At 41.0% G+C, this 20,849-nt stretch overlaps 2 protein-coding genes across 8 annotated transcripts in view; one reads left to right on the top strand and one right to left on the bottom strand.

Annotated features, from left to right (window-relative positions):
• The window catches only part of mical2b (microtubule associated monooxygenase, calponin and LIM domain containing 2b), a 36,339-nt gene extending 22,613 nt beyond the window's left edge, over positions 1 to 13,726 (bottom strand). The window contains exons 1-7 of one of the 7 annotated variants that reach the window (XM_030366953.1): positions 13,477 to 13,726; positions 5,909 to 6,338; positions 3,742 to 3,949; positions 1,724 to 1,843; positions 1,392 to 1,493; positions 318 to 473; positions 18 to 118 (exon numbers count right to left, since the gene is read on the bottom strand). In XM_030366953.1, the coding sequence (XP_030222813.1) occupies positions 18 to 118; positions 318 to 473; positions 1,392 to 1,493; positions 1,724 to 1,843; positions 3,742 to 3,949; positions 5,909 to 6,172 (951 nt within the window). In that variant the 5' untranslated portion in view covers positions 6,173 to 6,338; positions 13,477 to 13,726. Of the gene's footprint in view, positions 1 to 17; positions 119 to 317; positions 474 to 1,391; positions 1,494 to 1,723; positions 1,844 to 3,741; positions 3,950 to 4,515; positions 4,704 to 5,908; positions 6,339 to 13,476 lie in introns of those variants that run through there. The other 6 variants (XM_030366947.1, XM_030366948.1, XM_030366949.1 and 3 more) reach the window with 6 other exon arrangements.
• A 1,015-nt stretch (positions 13,727 to 14,741) lies between these two features.
• On the top strand, positions 14,742 to 20,813 carry dkk3b (dickkopf WNT signaling pathway inhibitor 3b). Its single transcript, XM_030366988.1, has 7 exons — positions 14,742 to 15,042; positions 15,177 to 15,260; positions 15,850 to 15,930; positions 18,342 to 18,434; positions 18,650 to 18,794; positions 19,502 to 19,652; positions 20,020 to 20,813. The coding sequence occupies exons 1-7, from the start codon at positions 14,875 to 14,877 to the stop codon at positions 20,042 to 20,044; spliced, it is 747 nt and encodes a 248-aa protein (XP_030222848.1). The 5' UTR covers positions 14,742 to 14,874; the 3' UTR covers positions 20,045 to 20,813.
• Positions 20,814 to 20,849: the final 36 nt, after the last annotated feature.

The following is a 20,849-nucleotide window of genomic DNA, read 5'->3' as shown; positions in this document are numbered from 1 at the left end:
AAAGAAAGTGAACTCACGTTTAGGATGACACCTTTGTCCAGCAGGCTTTGCTTCTTAGCAGTCATGACAAAGTAGTGGGTGTTGTCTTTGTAGTAAACTATATTCTCCAAGTCAATCCCTGTCATCATAATAATTGAGGTGAGTCATGACATTGATTCAAGAGGCCGACTGTGACCCGGTTACCTTTTAACATTATCTACGTCCTATTTGTATACTGTTCTTAGGAACTGCAGAGCTGTTTGCTATAAGTGCAAACCAATAGTATTAATTACTATTAATCAGATGAATGCATGTCAGTTTTAGGTTTATAAACTGACCCGTTTCCTCCTTGAGGTCAAGGAAGAACTTCTGGTTGAATATGAAGGCCACCCCACTGATCTCCTCCACGCTAGCTTCTGCCGTGGTGTTCCTGTTCACAAAGTTGGCCGTGATGGCGATGGCCAGCTTCCCACGAAACTCCTTCCGACTGAAACCTGTGTGGGGTTAGGATGGCACAAGGAGGTGTGATCCATCATTAAATGTAAAAATGTGGGATACATGGTAAGTTATATTAGGCATTGTAGTGTTGGTGGTTGTTGGCTTGTTTTAGCACCCTAACCTGGCCACAGTCATGTTGCTTAGACTCTGTGGCTGGATGAGGCTGCAGACCTTTGGTGCATTGGTGGTGCATTGGGCAATATACGGATACAGTATAAACCAGCCATAAACACACACACTCAAGGAGAGCTCTGACATCCGATTTGTTTAGACTCTTGGGCTGGGTCAGGTAGCACACCTGTGGTGCATTGGGCATACAATGCACAGTGTAGACATGTCTGTACTGTATTCGCAACATTTTCCTAGCCAAATTTTCCCAACAATGCAATAAACCGGTTTCTTACATCAACTACCCGTGTCTGAGATGACCAGTAGAGCCACCTGGTGGCATGTGTAGCCACCTGGGTGGCAGGAGCAACTGCTACAGGTATAAGAAATTAAAAACCTTAACAGAACAAATGCAAATGCAAACTCAAACGCAAACGTTTCCCTCCTAGCTGAAATGTAAAGGGTCTAAACCACCAACACATACTATCTTCCATCTGAAACTATGTCAACAGGAAATGCTTTTCTCGGTCAGCAGTGCAACATGCCTAACCTAATTTCCGGTTGGAACCTAATTTCACAGCAGCTGACTTTATGATGAATGTAGGCTATATTAAATCCACAAACCACACATACAACATCGACCACTTTAAATCACCAGGGTTCGTTTGATGTGGACTATCCCTCACCAGGTGTAGTTTCAGTGGGATTATCTATCCAGGGTTAGTTAATGGGACTATCCATCAGCGAGTTTAAATGGAGTGGGCCTTCCGATCACCGGGATTCATTTGACTCAGACTACCCCTTACCATCTAAAGTATTTTTGCGTCCATCAGCTCCGATCACAACGTCAAAGTCTATTTCTGTGACAGGATGGTCCGATGGCCGGATCGCAACTCGCCACCCAGGACCTTAAATCAGAAAACATTGAAAAAAAATAAAAATACTGTAGCAGTCCAGAGCACAACTTGACCTAAATATTCATGTCCCCCAATAGAGTAAAGGCAAAACCAGAGGGATGATTTTGGTAATAACGATTGTGTTCTATCGTTAGCCATACAGTAGAGATAGGAGTAATATTTAGCATAGATTTGCTTGTGGAAGACTGTGTCCAAGTACAGACACAAACACACATACTTACTGTCGCTGTCGCTCTGGTCCTCACGTGGCTCCAGGAGTTCAACAAACTCTACGTTGACGTGAATCTCCACCCCCAGGATCAGACACACCTTGATCAGCATCAGCTGGAGCTGGCGGATACCTGAACACACACACACACACTTTCCTTTTCTTACTCAAATAGTACATCGGTATTGACCAGGAAACATTGTTACATCACACAACAATATAATGTTTCTCTCAGTTCTTCTCAGTTTCCATCTTATATTTTAAGTATGTTACATAGTCATTGGAATGCATATGTGAACCAGATCCTGACTTCCCCAATTATTGGCAGTGATACAATATAATTAAGTAAATGAGTTGAGTTCTATATCTGAACAGTGCACTCATACTGCTGTCACACAGACGGATGTCTTTATCTGGTAGCATTCCCCTACCATCAGATGGAACCGAAAAGAACATGACAGAACCTTTAGCTGATATAACAAGTGAGGCTGGTGAGATAGTTCAGTCAGCATCTTTGTAGGGGATATTAATACATGGCACGGTTGCTAAAGCTGGACGGGGGGCAGTCTGGGTGAGTGGGGGTGGAAACATCCCACAAGGAAGTTAGATTCTAGAGAGACAAACAGCAATGGCTCTTACAGTTGACAGACACACAGAGCCAACACCAACACTATGTGATCCGTCTCCCTACCAACCCACCTAAGCAGCAAATCCAACAGATTGTCATTCAAGCCTGGCTTATGAAGGAAAGCTTTGCCTTTGTCGGCTCACAAAATCCCATCCGTGTGGACTGTAGAGACGAGACAAACCCATGGGAAGCCATAATAATATTTATGGTCCCGGAATACTTTTTGGTTTCTTATAATAAACAAGAGGCAGAAGGGTAGCTTTACTTATTTGTTTTTCATGCGTGTTCCACAAACTGTATTGGCAAATTGTTGTATTTGTAGTTGCCTTATAATAGGAAATAATCCTTGCAGCAGGAACAAAAGCTTCAACCATTTTTCAACCCCATTATATAACGATGGGGTTAACATTTTCAATAGTAGTTCTAAAACACCAGTCCAACAAATAACTACAAAACCCATTCAAAACAATGGTCATGGTGACGGTGGTTGTTTGGAGGGTCAGGAGGGGTTTGGGAGGCATACGTGTAGGACCTGGATGTGACACTGGTTGACCAGTCGTCCTTTGCTACCAACATCGCTACGACAACCCTCTCCTGCAGATCCCTACAACATCAGGAGGACACATCCCTTCCTCAACCAGAGGCCACGCAGATTTTGGTCCAGACTCCGGTCATCTCCCTTATGGCTGCTCTGCCTGCATGGGCCATTTGTGCTCTGCAGGTCATCCAGAATGCAGCAGACTGACTGGTCGGCAACCTACCCAAGTCATCCTACAACACACCTCCCCTCCACACCCTGCACTACCTTGACGGGGCTGCTTGTATCTGATTAAAGTGACCTGCCAACCTTTCTTTGAATGGCCATCCTACATCCAGGACATGGTCAAACCCTACACCCTAGCCCGTCCCCTCCTCTCTATGGCTCCTACGAGATCACTACGATAAGGCACCAGCTGACTTCCAACAAAATAAGGACATTTGAAACTCTACACAACTTCCATCGCAGACTATAAAAGAAATTCTAATTTTGTTTCTGTAACTCAGCACTTGAAGCGTTTTGCTAAATGAATTAGGGCTGGCTCAAATGTATAATATCAGGCTTCAGATATTTGTTAGGTTTCCAAACGAATATCTGAATATTCAGCGAAGAGAAAAATGAAAAAAAGGTCATAAATAATGCGTATGAAAAACTAAACGAATAACACAATGCTGAATTAAGATTAGAAAACCAACGAACAAAGATCTGAATATTAGAATATTTAACCTCAGCCCGATTATATATATGCACTTGACCAATCCTGCACTTTTTGGGTTCTATCTTCATGGTTGAATGAACTTAATGCAAGTCTCTTGGACAAAAGTGTCAGCTAAATAAATGTATTGTAATGTGCGGCCAGCCTCACTGATGTGGTCGAGGGACCCGGCGCAGAATTTGCCATAGAAGTTCTTGGCTCCCAGGGCCCGGAGGTCGTGGATGGTGTAGGGCCAGAGGTGGAGCACGTTGTTCCTGGAGAAGGTGTCCCTCTTCTCGATCACCACCACCTTGCAGCCCAGCAGTGCCAGCTCGATGGCGGTCCGCAGGCCGCACGGCCCCCCGCCCACGATCAGACACTGGGGGACCAAGAGGCAGGGGGGGGGGGGGGGGGGGTCAGAGAGGAGATAGCAGGGTAGGTTGACACGTATGGCACAAAGAAAGACACAGCAATAATAGCTAATACTTCTTAAAGACCCTCACTTTTCCAATCCATCGACACTCGCTGTTTTTTTGCATACTATGACATTAAGGCAACAATGTGTGTAAACAGTGTGTATTAGTATATTTGTAAAGTGTCTTTTGCCTTCATTTATTCATTGAAGGATTGTTGACACAGACATTTGTGTGTGTGGGTTTTGCATCAGGGAGTATTGGATGATAAGGGTAATTAGAATGTGAATAAACAAAACTGAAGTCCAGCTTTTCACCGACCTGAGAGACCAATCTAAAACTGCCAACCTCTATTTTGTTTTACTGATACAATAAACTGTTAGAGCTGCTGCCCCCGGACCTGAACCCGGATTGAAGATGAGGATACAATAAACTAGAGAATAAGAGAGGGAACGACGAGGACGAGGAAGGACGAGGAATTGTGGGGAGGAAGCTGGAAGTCTTGTCAGGAATGTCTGCAGTTGAGACCCACCCTGGCGATGGCCCGGCTCCAATTCCAAACTTTTCCCAGTCAGAGTTCCCTTGAGGAGTGCAAACTTTTTGCTTTAAGAAGAGACGCAATAAGAGGAATACATCCAATACGTCATGTGTATTTATTTATCTGTTCCAATAATGCAGTGTTTCTGAGTCTTTCTGAGTCTCAGATAATGACTGGGCTGGTCTTAAGAAGGAACTCCCTACTTTGGTCTCCTTATCAGTAGGGTACAAGCCTCTGGCCTTCCTCTTGGGGGGGTTCTTACAACTTATCTATCTTGACAAGATGTCATTCTTCTACCACACCAAACATCCTGACCACAAATGCCTCTCCAAACCATTAGAAATGAAGTGCTGTGCTGCTTTGGCCAATCAGGATTATGTCCAAAAGAGAGATCAGAAACAACAAACCAAAACCACCCTGGTCATCAGTACTTGGATAACATTTGTTTTTGCTGTCACAGGCAAAGCAATTAAATGTAGGCCTTTCCCAAATGTCAGTTTGACAAACTCTGGATAATGGTGTTGTACTTGTGAACGCAAATGTCAGAGTCCGCCCCTCTGGAGTTTAACCTACCAGGCCCTTAGCGTAAAAATCAGAAGAATCCGAGAGGGGGAGAATGTGGATGTTGCTGATGTGTTGATGACGCTTTTATCATGCGACTGGCGTGGAATGGGATGGGAGTGAATCTGCTTTGAACTATTTTCTTCTTGCCTGTAGCCACTTCCAGCTTCTTCAGCTTTCTATTAATATTGTGGATACATCTAAATAAATGCAGTGTTGACATCACCAAAAAAGAGTAAGAATTACAGAGTTGGTAGCCATCTCCGATGTGTTGTAAACAAAACACTGCTGCATATTCTTTGTGTCACATCCTGCCTCCTACACCCTCTACCCAGGTGCCTCCTATCGCCTTAAGCACACAGTACACAGAGAATTTCCAACATAGGTGAAGACGTCTGATGCGGCTTATTTCCTGTTGTGTGTTGCATGTGTGAAAGGGCGTATAGATATAGAAATCCGGACCAGATTCACCAGTGTTAAGCCGGAGTTCATGTGTGAAAACCATAATAGGCGTTGTAAGGCCAGACAGTTTACATTCAAATGATAGTATAGATGGTTTCGGAATTGCCTTCTATAGGCGCCACCATTTTTTGTATATTTTTGGAACCAGCTGCGGAAAAGAAAAATACAATATTGAGACAATTTTTTCATGGACTTAGAATGGGGATGGGGGTTTCGGTATCCAACCACAACAAACCATTTATAAGCTATGAAAGAAACTAAACTCTCGTCGCTTCCGCCAGGGCTTAACAAACAGTAGAAGCAAAAGGGACCCAGACTCACATAGACACCATTGATCTTATGGTGATAAAAGGGTCTTCCTTACCTTGGTGCCTTGGCAGGCTTCACCGTGGTTATAAACCTTCTGTCCGGCCCTCTTGTCAAGTTTGGTCCACAGGCTTTTGACCTTCCAGGAGCTGATGGCTGCCTTCAAGCGGCTGTAGAAATGTGTGTAGTCCAGCGGGTCCAGATCCATCTGCCTGCAGAGGATGCTAAATGCCTGCAGTGTCCCCTTGCAGGTGGTCGCTTGGACAAATGTCTCAAACAGCTGGCCGGCCTGCGCCGTACGTTCGTCCTCCGTCTCGCCCATCCTCCCAGGGAGGTGAGGTGCCTCTCCTCAGTCCTCACTTTGGTTGCCTCTTTTTCGTGAGTCTTTTCGTGAGTCTTACCGACTGTCTCCTTCACCTCACTCCTAGTTCGGAGTATCAACCGAGAGTGTGGCTTAACCTGCTTCTGGATTTCATGGCCTTTTGATTCTTTGAAAAGAAAGAGGGAAAAGAAGGCTTTAGAAATAGAGTGGAAGTCACCATAGAATAGCATTCATTGCTTCTATTCGGTTTTATACAAGCGATACCAAAGTGAGTAAATCACACCCCATAGCAAACAAAATAAAATCCCACTAATAGCCAAAGGGACTTTGTAACCATTGTGCTATAAAACAGTCATCCCCAGTCAGTTCAAGGAAACACGTGGTTCATTTTTCACTCCACATACCCTTCCAGCATGCTTCAACAATGTTGTGGAAAACTCTGAAATCGTATCAAGGGGAGGTCGCATTCCATATGAGAGGAATGCACGTAACACACACTGGAAATAAACCGCTGAGGTCGCCCTGGTTGGCGTCCAGAGTGCCCTGTCCAGTGTTCTATATGTAGGACCCATGGGCACACAGGGTCTACTGGTTATGCGACAAATATGGACCTTATCAGCCATTATCTCTGCACAGGCTTAGTATCCAGCACAAATACTGTTAACAATAAGGACCATATAATGTTGGGTTCAAATGTTCATTGGCTGGACATATCTCGTTCTCCAGAAAAGAGTTGCTCTGGCTTCACTGAATGCCTGATATGATAATAAACAAGCTGCACAAATGGAAGGATTTCAGCAGAGTGGTCACATGTGGGAAGGAACATGTAATGCTGCCCTGTGGGTACATGCATTAGCTTAAAACTCACACTATCAGCATTCCCATGGATCACTTCCAGCAGGCACACAGATACCCAAACACAATTAGATGAAGTTCATGTCCTTCAATAACCATCAGCTACAGTGAATCATTGCATTTACATTATTACCAATGTCTCTACAGTGTGCAACTCAACTGACTGCTCCATCATTCTGTTTCAGGCGCAATCTGCACCAAGTTCAAGAGTGGCCCATGGGGGGGGATCAGATCTCAGCCAACTAACATAGCTTGGCAGCAAACACTAACCTCTCAATTTCTACACCCACACTTACTGCAAACCACGCACACCCGTGCACACTATTTGAAGTCTGTCTCAGTCTTCTTGCATAGTTTCCAAACTCTTACAGTTATCTTGAAGACATATAGAGCGGCTAGGTTAGTAAACAATAGGTCTTTTGTCCAGGAAAAATAACAAATAAATGTTAATGAACTTGCAGTACCAAAAACACGATTTTTGTCTGAACAAGGTAACAAGGTAAGAAAATGTCTTTCAATACCCTTCCCATGGACTCCAAGATTCAATATTTCCAAGCTAGCCTATATAGCACTGCAGGCATACTTTCTTCCTTGGGATTTGGTACAAAATTCAGAAGACCTCATGATCCACCCCCTAACCCATTGAAATTGGTTATGCGGTTGGGCAAATTTCTTTACGGTAGAGTAACTAAATATACTATGTCTTATATATTTCACATACTTCACTCTGCAGGAGTTAAATATAAACAAAATATAGGCCTAACCAAGTATTCAGTGTACACATCCTATGAAAGTCACTATCTATATGCTGCAGCAACATCATATGTCAGTCATTTATAACCACAACAGAACCCCAAACAGTGATGTGATATAATATTACTTTTTCTTGATCTTAATTATATATCTTTATAAAGGTAATCAGCAAGGTACAGAGGCCCGGCCCCAGGAGAGGGGAAAACGGTGCAATGCCCCCTCAGCTAAATATTTTACTCCCCAAGTTTGATATTAATTAGGGATGCACTGATGCATCGGACGAACATCGGTAACGGCCGATATTCGCGTTGTTGACTGCCATCGGCGTATCGGAAAATATGACATTCCGTGGCCGATGTTTACATGTTGAATGCTTCCTCCTCTTGAAACGTCACTGGAACATGTCTTACAAACTGCATAGCGCTGATCTTTCTCTATACTCCCACATGACCGACATTTTCTTTCACTTTTATTTGTAAACAAACCACACATGCACGCTGTCTCGGTTGCTAAGCGACGTCAAGGTCTTCTGCTCCGACACTAAGGTCTCAGCTGATCGACACTACGAATGCTGGTAACAAATGAATTGTAAAAAGACACACCGTGTGAAGCTATTTTTTTGGCCATAGTTTCGCTAATGACCGTCATGCAGGCTGTGTTCAGTAAAATAAATAAAGATCTGTTTTCGCATGTAGGCCTATCTGCCTAAGCCCAGGTTGAAATAATTTTGATGTTGAATGTTGATGGAGCAGTTGTTGAAATATACAGATTGATTACATACAAATCATAAAACCCTCTCCCTGTGTCATTGTGTGTGCGTGTATACGAGGTGCTTGTCTGCGTGCGTTTGTTTCCCTGATACAAAAGGGGAAATAAATAACACCAAAAAAAACAAACATTGATATCGGCATCGGCTAAATTGTTATTTTAAACATCGGTATCGGTATCGGCCAAGAATTTCAAAATCGGTGCATCCCTAGTATCCATATTTCCTATCACACTATCTCAAAAAAGGTAGGCTGCACCGAGTTGGTCCTGCATACAAAATATGGAACTTGCGAAGAGTGCACCGTATTGTAATGGATTTACTGTATAGGGTGTGTCTAACTCGTGAGAAGAAACTAGTTCTGGGGAGTTATTGATGTGTTGACAAGAATGAAACGATAAAGGAGGAGGTTTGTAGGTCAGCCTGAGGGAAAGGCAGAGTCTTTGTATACCCAAAAGGTTAATTCTGTGGTATTGTACCACAAGGGTACGGACGTCAGCTAACCTAACACCAGTACACAGTTGTGTTATGAAAATACAAAAGGCAAGGCATATGATAAGGTTTTTTAACATATAATAAATCGTATTAAATAACATAATAAATGCAGTAAGATCAACCAAAAAATTATAAAAATAAAAAGGTAGAGGTCAGACAGATGTGCTTTGATTAATAATTTAGTTTGATGAGGGCAATGGTCATTAATATTCTCTTGCATGTATGTGTGGTTGTAATCTGTTTAATCAGTCTAGAGCAGTCTAGTTCCTGATTATATGCCAGAAGTTTCTTTCTGGACCGTAACCAAAAATATCTCCGTACCAGTATAGATATAGATAGTTATATAACTTTGGACTGCAGATACTTATTGTTGCAGTCGCAACAATAAGATAACCTTCCAATAAACATATGCACTGTCAAATGTTTCCGCAGAAACTGTTTAAGACTAATGAGTCATCCGAACATAACAATTAGGCTAATTTATTTGAATAATAAAACGTACAATAACATACAACAAACATACATTAGTCGGAGGCCTCACATTAATCCGAGGCCTCAGATGGAGGTGTCCGGCGTCGTCGCAAGGAGAAGTGAAATGCATTGGCAAGCACTTCTTATATAGTGGCAAAGTCATCAGAAAGGCTCAGAAAAGAGAACAGCTCTGCTCCCCAATAAAACGTTGCATTGGTTTACAAGATGGCGGTCAACAATTGATGAAACTCCTCATGAAATGTGATGGACAGATCCATATGTTGTTTCCTTTTCATCATCTAAGCTTTGTCCCCCATTCCTTTCATTGTCTAGCCGCCCTACCTGTTCCCAGTGTGTATCCACAGGTTCACGGTAGCGTTTTGAATACATGCTTCGCGTTGTGCCGGCGAAATGCACATCGCTTGGACCCCTGGATAACTGCTTGCAGTTCTAGTTTGATTTGATCATTGACAATTACAATGTGTGGAGACGTAGTGCCTTATCTTATCAGTTGGTGACCTTGATCTCCGACAACCCAAAGGGCCTCCTGGCAAAGGAACACTCAACAAATAGCAGTTAGAAAACACTCTCTGATGTTAAACAACATCAGCGGTTGCTTTTGAAGTTATCAAGTTGACTAAAGAATGCAAAGCAATACAGGTTATCGGACCTGATGTCTCTGAAATAGCAAAAGATAATTTTCTAATGATTTAATGTAGTCATCTGTCAAGCAGTATGCCCTGTGTACAGCACTGTATCTTAAGTTGTTGTGAGACACCTAATTTTCATTCGACACTTTAAAGGTTGAACATTTTTTTAACAGAGACTAAAGCCAGGCATGCTGTAATTCTTTATTTACGTCCCGGTATCGACAGTAAAACATGAACTGGGTATTAAATTAAGCCTTGAAAAATGCTGACTATTTCGTCTAAATCATTTTGGCGTCTATTTGACCCCAGCATTTCTGCTTCAAAGAACCAAACAGTGTCACAGGATAAATGTAACTTAGGAACAATAGCTGGAAGACATTAATGTTCATACTCAAAGATATACATCTAACATTAGCCAGCCACTGTCCCTATGGTGAAGCAGGCTGTTTAATTGTGAGGTGCCAAGAAACAGGCAACACTCTCTTTATCTGTCTAGATTAAAGATGAAATGTTTGCCAGAATTTGTAAATGGGCTAGAATTGGTTAAACAAAGCTGAATAACGATTCATAAATAGCCTTAAGCTGATGTAGTCCACATGTTTGCAGACCTTACAAGATCTGTTCAACCATTGAACGCACAAGATCTTTTCAGCCCTGCAAGAACACACTAACATGCAAATATTGATATATTCTTTTGAGAGTATGCCTACAAGAAACTAATTTTATGTCAACACTACAGGGAATAGAAACTGTACTCGGCAATGAAACAGCAACTTCCTCATCGGAAACGCACACCTGCTTAGATAATTAGCATGAGATGCAAATATTAGTACATACAAATCTTCCAGAGGAGAACAATTCAAATCAATGTAAAACAATAAGATTATAGTCAATAGTTTCTGATTAGTTATGTTCAAATCCATAAAAAATGTCTGTTAATTGTAATGAAGTGATTATCAAACCCCCTCTGTACAAAGATTTCACTTGGTAAAAACCAAGAACTAAAAGGGAAAACAAGCTACATACTAGGAGCTACAAACAGACATGTGATATTACGATTATTTAAAACAGATTTTGTGTTTGCCGTGGCCAGATGCAGAGACAATTTTTCCCAAATGAAGGCCAGTTATGACCTGAAATAAACAAAACTCCCATGGCAGTCACAATACATTATGATTATCGTTTTGTCTTCAGTTGATACAAAGTCAGATATAGTTAGCACAGGATAGCACATGAAATGATAAATAAAATAACCACACCACACCAGTGTCAGGCTTGCATGGGTAAAGACAATAGCCAAGTAGGGTTAGAGACAATATGATTAAATAGGAGAGGATTCTTCTCTCCAATGTGACCAATAACCGATAACATCCCATTCATAATCCGGTAAACCTATTAAGAATAAGCAAAGCTACAGGCCAGCTTTGGCCAGAGAGTTTACTCATGGCTGCAATGCATCAAGCGCTCCATTGGTTCTGGAGTAGATCTGGTGAATCTTAAGTGTTACCCGATACTGCATACTCCATATCTTTGCTAGAACAATCCACAGCTTGGTTAAGCAGGACCTTTAAGCAGAACAAGCCCAGAGGAAGTTTAACTGTCTGGTACCGTTGCTGAAACTTAATGTATTGCTGAGAATATATTAGAAAGCTTGATGTAAACCAAACTGGTTTAGAGTGTTGCTTGTGGGCTTAGCCACCATTCCTAATCCTTATAGTATTAACACAGTGTAGCAAAGAAGTTTGGAGCTGGCTTTAGCCTTTTAGGCTAGTTAATGGTGTTGGTTCATGAAAACAAAGTAATCAGGTTTCTCCTTTGTAATGGCCAAAATGTTTGCATAGAGAGTCAAGTTACAATAAGAAGTAGTCCAATACATATTTTGTTGATAATTCCTGATAATTCCCCATAGACCTTGTAGTTGGTATGTAAAGATAAATGGTCAGTAATGATGATGGCACCATTAGATAAAGAGAATAGAGAAAATTGGCTGTTTCCATTGTTGCAAATCCATCCACACCCACACAAGGACTTAAAAAAGTACACAAATGTCTGTGGGCTTGGTTTAGATTTAACTTAACAACCTCTACATTATTGGATGGGATTTGAGTCATGCGTCTTCAGGATTTTAAAGACAAACAGGCGGCTTAAATTGGTATAAGCTGTAAAACACTGAATATTGCAACAATGTTTCCGAATGTATTGTGGACAGGTTCAGGCAGAGCATTTAATTTGCTACCACATGTGGTGGTTAACAGTGGGGACATGCTGAAGCTTAAAGTGGGGACACTGGCCTCCCTAGTGTATTTCTGTCTGCCCCCCTCCGTCATACGTTCTATGTTTCTATCTTGCTGTCCCTGACTCCCACTCTCTCACCCCCTTATAAGTCTGCCAGTTATTCCAGGAAGTGGCAGCTTGTGTGACGTTGTTGCTGATGAGGAATACTTTCATTTTAAATATCTCCATATTTGTAAATAGAAACAAAGATATCAAAGTCAGCAGGATAATAGTAAATTATTGTCAGCATACATATTCCGCTTCCATCTGAATATAGTTAAATGCCTAAAAGTTTCCAGCTTATAGGGCTTTCTGTGTCAGTTTAATTAAACGTGGTTAAGCCCTTCTTGCAGATCAATAAGGTAAACGTTTATAATTCAACTCAAACCTTACACTACAACAAACGACAAATTAAGAAGCATTGGGCCTTATGCATGGATTTTAGAAACCACCTGCTAGACACCATGCCTGCGAATGAGATGACCATTGGCAACATCATGTAATCAGAAGCTCATATGCATTACATGCTGCCTCTTTGTGATGGGGAAAACTTTGACTGTACGCATTACTTTCAATGTTGTGGGCCCATTCCAATTCAAATTATCGGACATTCATATTAAGCAAAACATGGGAAATGTAACCTACATTTGACCCAATTAAACCAGTTTCCCTTAAGTAAGCGGTATGGCTATCGCTTAGAAATATTTATTTTGGACATGCCTCCTCCACCTTAAGCTTCACTAAGGGTAACTTTAACCAACCATTGCACTAAAACACTGACGTTATATAGACGTTGTCCTTAAGTAACTTTGCTAAATAATTAAACAACCCATGTAGCCTTAATAATACTACGATTCTACAATAATGCCAACAAACACCCAACCACAGAGAGGCAGCCCCGTTGTTTCCATCAAATCCACGATGTATAAGTAGGCTACTCGTCAATTTGGCTTGTAAGAATCAAAGCGAAAGTTTCGTAATATTAATCGAATGGCCGCACATTCACAAATATGAGTCAAATCCACCTCCAGTCTACTTACACATAAGTGTCAATTTTGTAATCCTCAAAATGATAGCTCTCGGGTTGAAGACAGCGTTGTTGTCTTTAGGAACATATTGAGTCGGTTTGTACTGATAAAAGCCGGTGGATATCCCGGTGTTGGCCGCTCCTGACAGCTCACATGACGGTCACTTGGACCCCTTCAAGTGCGACTTAACTAACCACACCGGAGCGCCGCTGGAAGGCGGTGCTACCTAGATTACTCCAACGACATCCAATGAGATAGCCTACATTTGGGAATATCAATGTAAAATGCGACTCATTGTTTCAATGGGTGGGCGTCGATGGGGAAATCATTGTAGGGGACAAGGACGGGAACAAGGTGGACAACATGATGCACAGGAAAATACCTGTGGATGGAATTTCGTAAATGAACCGACCTCCTGTGGCTCCCACTTAAATAGTTTAAAAAATGTTGCTTATATAGGCCTAAACCTAATCGTAGCCTAAATGTATAGGCTAAATTAATAGTCTTCTAATTTCTGTCTCTGTGTAGACCTATGTAGACTATTTTCTCTGTCGTACAGTTCATTCCTCTTTCTGTCTCACGTTTCACGGTAGTCCATTTACTGCTCCGCGGCAGCTGTCCACTGGGAGCCACGGCCGTGCCTGGTATCAACTTCAATGATGCATAGTAAACGTCAACAAGTGACTCCAAACCTTCGACCATTTAACTACTATCGTGTCCTGCGCTTGGAGTTACGTGCGTGCGAACCATCCAGCTCGTAGCATCAACAGAAAACATAAATATAAATGTTCAAAAGCTACGTAGGTGGTCCAGACGCATGAAAATGTATATTTTTGCCTATGAATGTGTGGGTACGAACGGTCTTAGCCACGCGGTTGTCTGAAATAGCCTAAGTGAACGACACCATCTAGTGGTAATGATATGCAATCACATTTTCTTTTTTTTTATTATAACTAGACAGACTGACGCTGGAAAATAGAATTGGACAGTTTCTTTCGATTAAATAATGTAGTCCTAAGTAATTACCAATACTTTAGTATTTTGACGGGGCAAAACATGTATTATAGCTATGAAGAGAACTTAATATTAATCTTTGGGGAAATTTCTGATTATATTAGCTATTAAAGAGTGTGAATTAAGACCATAGGCTATTTAAGTTCACAAACTATACATTTATTTCCTAGAAAACCAAGGTACTTTCATTCCTTTGTCAAGCTATTCATCTTGAACGTTTCTGGTTTAATTTTGATTTCCCCCTTCTCTTCCCCCCAGACTTTTCCAAATAAAAAACGTTGTTCATCTGTGTCCGGCTGTGAGCTCTGCGTCATGCGTCAGGCAGCTCTCTACCCACGGCGCTCTTTCTTTATCCTGCTCTAGTACAAAACACAACGTCCCGCTGCTGTTTGGAAGATGCAGTCGGTCGTGTTGCTTCTGAATTTAGGCTTTTCTTTGCTTGTGGCTGGAGGAAGCGTCGAGGATGCCGTGGAGCGTGGACCAGTGAGTCTGAATGACATGTTTCGAGAGGTGGAGATGCTGATGGAGGACACACAACAGATGTTGGAGGAGGCTGTAGATCAGGTCAGAGATATTTTACTTAAAAATGTATTGACTTTTACACAATTAGATTATAGACTGTGACAAAACACACGTGTGTAGACTTCATTTCCTCCAAAGCTGAACTTCATTTGTTTTAAACACATGCAAACCCTCAGATATCTACGGAGAGTGCCAAATCATCCCTATCGTCACTGGCTCTACCCGGTACCTTTCACAACTACACTTTTACAAACGACAAGGTACGTACTATATAAATCCATAATAAAATATATGAATCACCTTTATTAAAAAGTGGGCATAAACATAAAGTTGGCACAAAATAAGTTGTAGAGATGCTTAGGTCTTCTGAAGTTTCTTATGTTCATCCAACAATGATGATAGGCCTATATGGTCGTGTAGTGCATAACTATCATATGAAACAAACAAAATAATAGCCTTATACCTAGAAGAAAAGGGATACAGCAATAACTTGTTGCTTTTTCGCCATCTTGCGGTGACATATTATTCGTCACCGCACCATCACAATGTCTTTAGACCTACTACTACTCTAAACTATATGATTGCAGCAATCAAATACATTGTAACACATGAAAAGGTTACGTAATTTCCTTTCAAATTGTCAATAAATTCACTATAGACAAGACACAGAACATTCTGTCAATCCATACTTAACATGTAAATGTGTACTATGCTTTATACCACACATTTGAAGGTAATTATATCTGTAAATGTTTACTTTCATATACGTTCCATGTATTTTTTATAATTCTTTATCTTTTATTTTTTTCAATAAAATTAATTAAATAATTACTAATTTGCCTTCTGTAGGAAAGTAATAATGGCACAAGAGAGTCTCACCTTTCACATGCCCATGTGGAGATCTCCAGCCAGTGGAACAATGTCGATCATGTGAGTTTTAATGAACAGTCTGTCTTTTCAGTCTCAGTCAAAGCCCTGTGTAATGATCTGTGTTGCTCTTCAGCTCATTTAGTAGCTGCACTTTTAACACAGAGAATGTAACGCATTTGTTTACTGTAATATTACTTCAGGCATCAAGCTTTTAAGTGACATTTTTGGCCAAGGAAAATTGTAAACAGTAATAACACATATTGTATAATGTAATATACAACATTAGCAAGTTGTTTGAGAATCTAACAGCATATGTCAATCTAAAAGCCTGACTCCAAAATAACCATAGCCACTGTTTGTGTATCATATGAAAACAAATATCCAACTGCCCTAGTTTCAGAGCCAATGTATCCCTTCCATTCCATTTTTTTCAATGGCTAATCAGGCCTACTTATGATGTAAACTGCTAAAGCTGTTTTGTCAAACAAGAGGCTAGCAGAGTTAATCCTTTCAGTTATATTTCAGTTACATTTCCATTGGCAATACTTCCATTGGATGTTTTTCCTGTCTAATGCTACACTTAACTCAATGACAATTTAATAAAGTCATAATACAGCAGTTCACGTTGTCCTTGGCTTGAGGATACTGACATTAAGAGCTGGAGTACTTTCTGTGGCTTTATTTAACCCAAGGAACGTCTTACAAGGGTGAGATCATCCTGAACAGTCAGACCAACCTTATACTTATCATAGTATATGGAACCAAGACAAGACCAGTATGGCTTTAGGTCATTATTTTTCCATGCTGCATGTGTTGCTATTCCAACGTTTTTACAGCACTGTTAATACCATGTTCTTTCCTGGCAGTCTTGCAAAGTGTAGCTTCATTAATAGAGCAGGCTCTTGCTAATAAAAACCAACCCAGGGATGAGACGGAACAGGCATGATGACTAGACGGGAAAGTCTGTAGAAAAGGACTAAATCAGTTGGCATATCTGTGCCTGTATGTGGTTGACTAATTTGAAATGATCCATAACATTTTTCATTCTTTATACTGGCAAGGAAATGTATGTTTTTGGAGGCAGTAGAAGCTATTTTCCCCTATGAAGTGGAGGAGATGGAATTTAAACAATGACTACTGATCTTGGGTGATTAATAGCAGCTGCTGTCTTATAAAGTTGACTCACGAGCAGAGGGGTTTCCGTGGCCTACAAGTCTGCAGTGTTTTGTGTTTAGCCCAATGATGTGTTATCTTGACATCAGAAAAATGCATCAGAACCGTGTGTGTTTTTTGTTATTTTGAATAGTACTATGTTCAACTATTTATAGCAAAGATTAAAAAAGCTGAAAACGAGAAGGCACTGCCTGCAATTCAGTAGACTAGTTAAATATGACTTATGTGTGGGCTTAGAGCAGTTGAAATTACTAACAGGATGAAATGAACACTCTGACTAGAAGTGGGGAGATGTTATTGGAGACAACTGCCTTGTGTTCAGCTATGTGAAGGAGAGGTTGGGACTGAGAAAATGAGTATGTGAGACAATGAGAAAAAGAGGAAAATCAAAGGAGACAATTTAGTTCTCAAATGTCTCCTTTCTAGACTAGACATGTCAACGAGAAGAGGGTGTGTGTGTGTGGTGGGAGGGGGGGAGGTGTTTATAGAACTGTTTATCCAAGTTTATGTGCATGGGTGTGGTTATCCTCGGTCCTTGGAAGACTGCCATGGAAACACACACATCCCTTAGTCACTCACCAGGGAACTAATTATGTAATAAGCCATAGAGTTCAGGAGATGGCTTGGCTGCTGTGGTAAGCAGATGATGGACTTTAACAGACTGCACTATCTCAATCTTGCTTCCTAAGCTTTGATTCGGTTAAGGACTGAGGGAATTCAGTGGCCTACTCCCAGGAGACAGAGGAGAGATAATTCTAAGCATGCAAAGCCTGGTTATGGCTGGAAGTACTTTCATAGACCGAAATTCAGGACGTGGTTTACAACTCATCATTTCAGTAATCCTGTAATACAAGTCAGACTATAAGTAATTAAAAAATATATTTAATGGATTTATACACTTTGAATACATGTTTCTGTATTCAAATCCAATATTTGGCTTTACAAGTAATGTATTAAAAAAATGTTTTATTGATTTGCTATTTAGTTCTGATCTAATTAACAAATGAATGATTAAATATAGAAAACTTCATTGGAATATGGTTCAATATATTTCCTATTTGCAACCAGTTTGCACCTTAATGCAAGATTAGAAGTATTGCAAATGATTAGAGGTAGATAAGGTCTAGAAACAAGGAAACAGGGAAAGACAACACAAGGAAGTTGAAATAACCTGCTCTGTGACCCGCTCTTAGCCAACTGTCATTTTGGACTTCACATGCATTGTGGTGTTTATTTAGTTAATTTAGTTTTGTTGTTTAGAATATGATGGCCTAAGGTTGTATCATTGTTCTCTCCAGGAGTGCATGATAGATGAAGACTGTGGCGACACGAGATACTGCTTCTATGAGATTGAAAAGTCCAAGTGTCTGCCATGCATCCCGACTGATATGGTGAGTATATGGTGTGCAGCATTTTAAAATGAGTGAGATTGGTATTTATCCAGTGGATATAGGAAACATAATACTGTGTGTGTGTGTGTGTGTGTGTGTGTGTGTGTGTGTGTGTGTGTGTGTGTGTGTGTGTGTGTGTGTGTGTGTGTGTGTGTGTGTGTGTCTGTGTGTGTGTCTGTGTCTGTGTGTGTGTTTGTTTGTGTGTGCGCCCTCAGCCCTGCACTAAAGATGAGGAGTGCTGCTCAGATCAGATGTGTGTATGGGGTCAATGTACAGAGGATGCGACCAGTGGAACAGAGGGAACCATCTGTCAGTCCCAGAGTGACTGCAGGCCAGACCTCTGCTGTGCCTTCCAACGAGGTGACCATGAAATGCCGCTCACGCCCATAGAGTGAATGCTACAGTCACTCTTCATGCACGCCACTCTTCATGCACTGAAGAACTGTTATCTTCCACCGGCCATTAAGACTGGCAATCAGTCTTAGTTTTGTGTATCTCAGTCATGTTTTAAGTAGTTGTAGTGTATTCATCTTTTGAACCATGGTGTTATTTGTTGTTTGCGAGAACTTTTTTTCACATTTGAACACTGAGAACTGTCTGTTGCAAAACCAAAACCTTTCAAGCTTGAACTGAGGATGTTAAACACATTACAGAGATAAGAAAATCTATACTTTCATGATCGGGGGATAATATGGTATGATTCTAAGGTTAACTGAGGGGTTTGCTGGTTTAAAATGCAATGATCTGCGATCTTCAGAATGACCACCACCAAAACGCCAGAAGAAGTCAATTCAATAATGGAATATTTTGAGAAGCCTGTAATTAGCCTATTCCCCCTCTAATTTCCTTATCTCTGCTCCTTCTCTTTCTCTTCTGCATTCTACTACTTGTCCACTCTGTCCCTTCTCCTCTTCTCTCCCTACCCCTCCTCCCCATCTCTATTTCTCCCTCTCTTTTCCGTCTCCTCCTCTGCATATCTACCCCTCCACTCCATCTGTACTTCTCCTCTCATTGTCCCTACTCCTCCTCTCTCTCTCCTGCCTCTTGGTTCTCCCGCCTCTCCACAGAGCTGCTGTTCCCTGTGTGCAACCCCAGGCCAGAGAAAGGCGAGTCCTGTGTGAACCACCCCAACTTGTTGATGGATCTGCTGTCCTGGGACACGGACGGGCCCCGTGACCACTGCCCGTGTGCTGGAGAGCTCCAGTGCCAACCTCATGGGTGAGAGCTATGATGGACAGAGGAGGGAGTTTAGGTTTCGGTCAGCACAGCAGTGGCCTGGTGAAAAATAAAATATGAATAGAAGAGCAATGAGACGCTTAGTATTTACCCTTTAATACATGGGCCGATTGATTGTGAAAATACAAGAAAGCACTTGCAAATCGTGATTGAAGTGTTTATATATAAATATATATATGATCAGTTAGGCAATCGTATCTGCAACAGGAACATTTGGACTAATGGTGGAATGGTCAACATTTGCTTGAACATTTGTATCTCCTATTTGAAATGGCAACCTTTAGTGGTCATAAAGTGTGTTTGTTGATGTGTCCACTAATGTTACTATACAATTGTTTCCCCCTCACAGGCGTGGATTTCATTGTGGAGAGTAGCTACATGTCTTCAAAAATGGAAGATGAGAATGTACCAGGAAGAGGAAGACTTTTTTAAAGTCCTATTAAACTATTCGGTTGAATTACTTCACAATGGTTTGTATCAATTTACAGATGTCACAAATTGTCCATGTAGGGTTGTCAGTTACTGTTTGCACTATGATTATTCACCGGAATACAATATAAAGGATTTTTTTCTCTCAGAAGCCAGAAAGAAAACAACCACAAGTTGAATCTTGATTGGACAGGGCTGCAAAATGCAGTGTTGAACACTAGATGGCAAAGTTGTGTATTTATTTGTGCTTTCCAACCAGTAAAATAGTCGAATAACGGTGTATCCGACTAGACACTATCTCTTCGGTAGTTCATTCAAATTCTGACCATGCAGTGCCAGCAGTACTTTCCTATGGCTAAAGGTGGGAAATGTAATGTATTATATAAAATCAAGAAAATACCGAACATTTATTTCGGAATGTCTTTTGGAATGTAACTTTTTTTTTTATTTTGTAGGCTACTGTTTAAATTACTTGGTCAGACTATGTTGGCCAGTTTTTCTGTAAATTCGTATTAGGCTTTGTTTGGATACGCCTACAGCACAAAATATTCAATGTAGCCTATGTATCATTGACAATGTTGGTGTGATAAGAATGGTCCACTTAGGACTAATAGGCCTACATCGTTTTATATTTACTATTTGGTTATGTTCGTGTTCTATGTATGATTTTTAATAAACGCGGACGAATGGAGTCCTACGTCCTTCTTTAAGTGGCTCTGTCTCTCAACGATGATGTTTTTTTTTTTCCAC

Source organism: Gadus morhua, chromosome 9, assembly GCF_902167405.1.
Source record: "Gadus morhua chromosome 9, gadMor3.0, whole genome shotgun sequence".
Classification (NCBI taxonomy): Eukaryota; Metazoa; Chordata; class Actinopteri; order Gadiformes; family Gadidae; genus Gadus; species Gadus morhua.
This window is presented reverse-complemented; position numbering and strand designations above follow the sequence as displayed.

What these genes read in the sequence shown, in the direction of transcription:
- dkk3b (XM_030366988.1), top strand. Translation starts at nt 14,875, where the DNA reads ATGCAGTCGGTCGTGTTGCTTCTGAATTTAGGCTTTTCTTTGCTTGTG. An exon ending in AGTGGAACAATGTCGATCAT is followed by an intron (nt 15,931 to 18,341) that starts GTGAGTTTTAAT and finishes TGTTCTCTCCAG; the next exon opens with GAGTGCATGATAGATGAAGA. An exon ending in CTGCTGTGCCTTCCAACGAG is followed by an intron (nt 18,795 to 19,501) that starts GTGACCATGAAA and finishes GCCTCTCCACAG; the next exon opens with AGCTGCTGTTCCCTGTGTGC.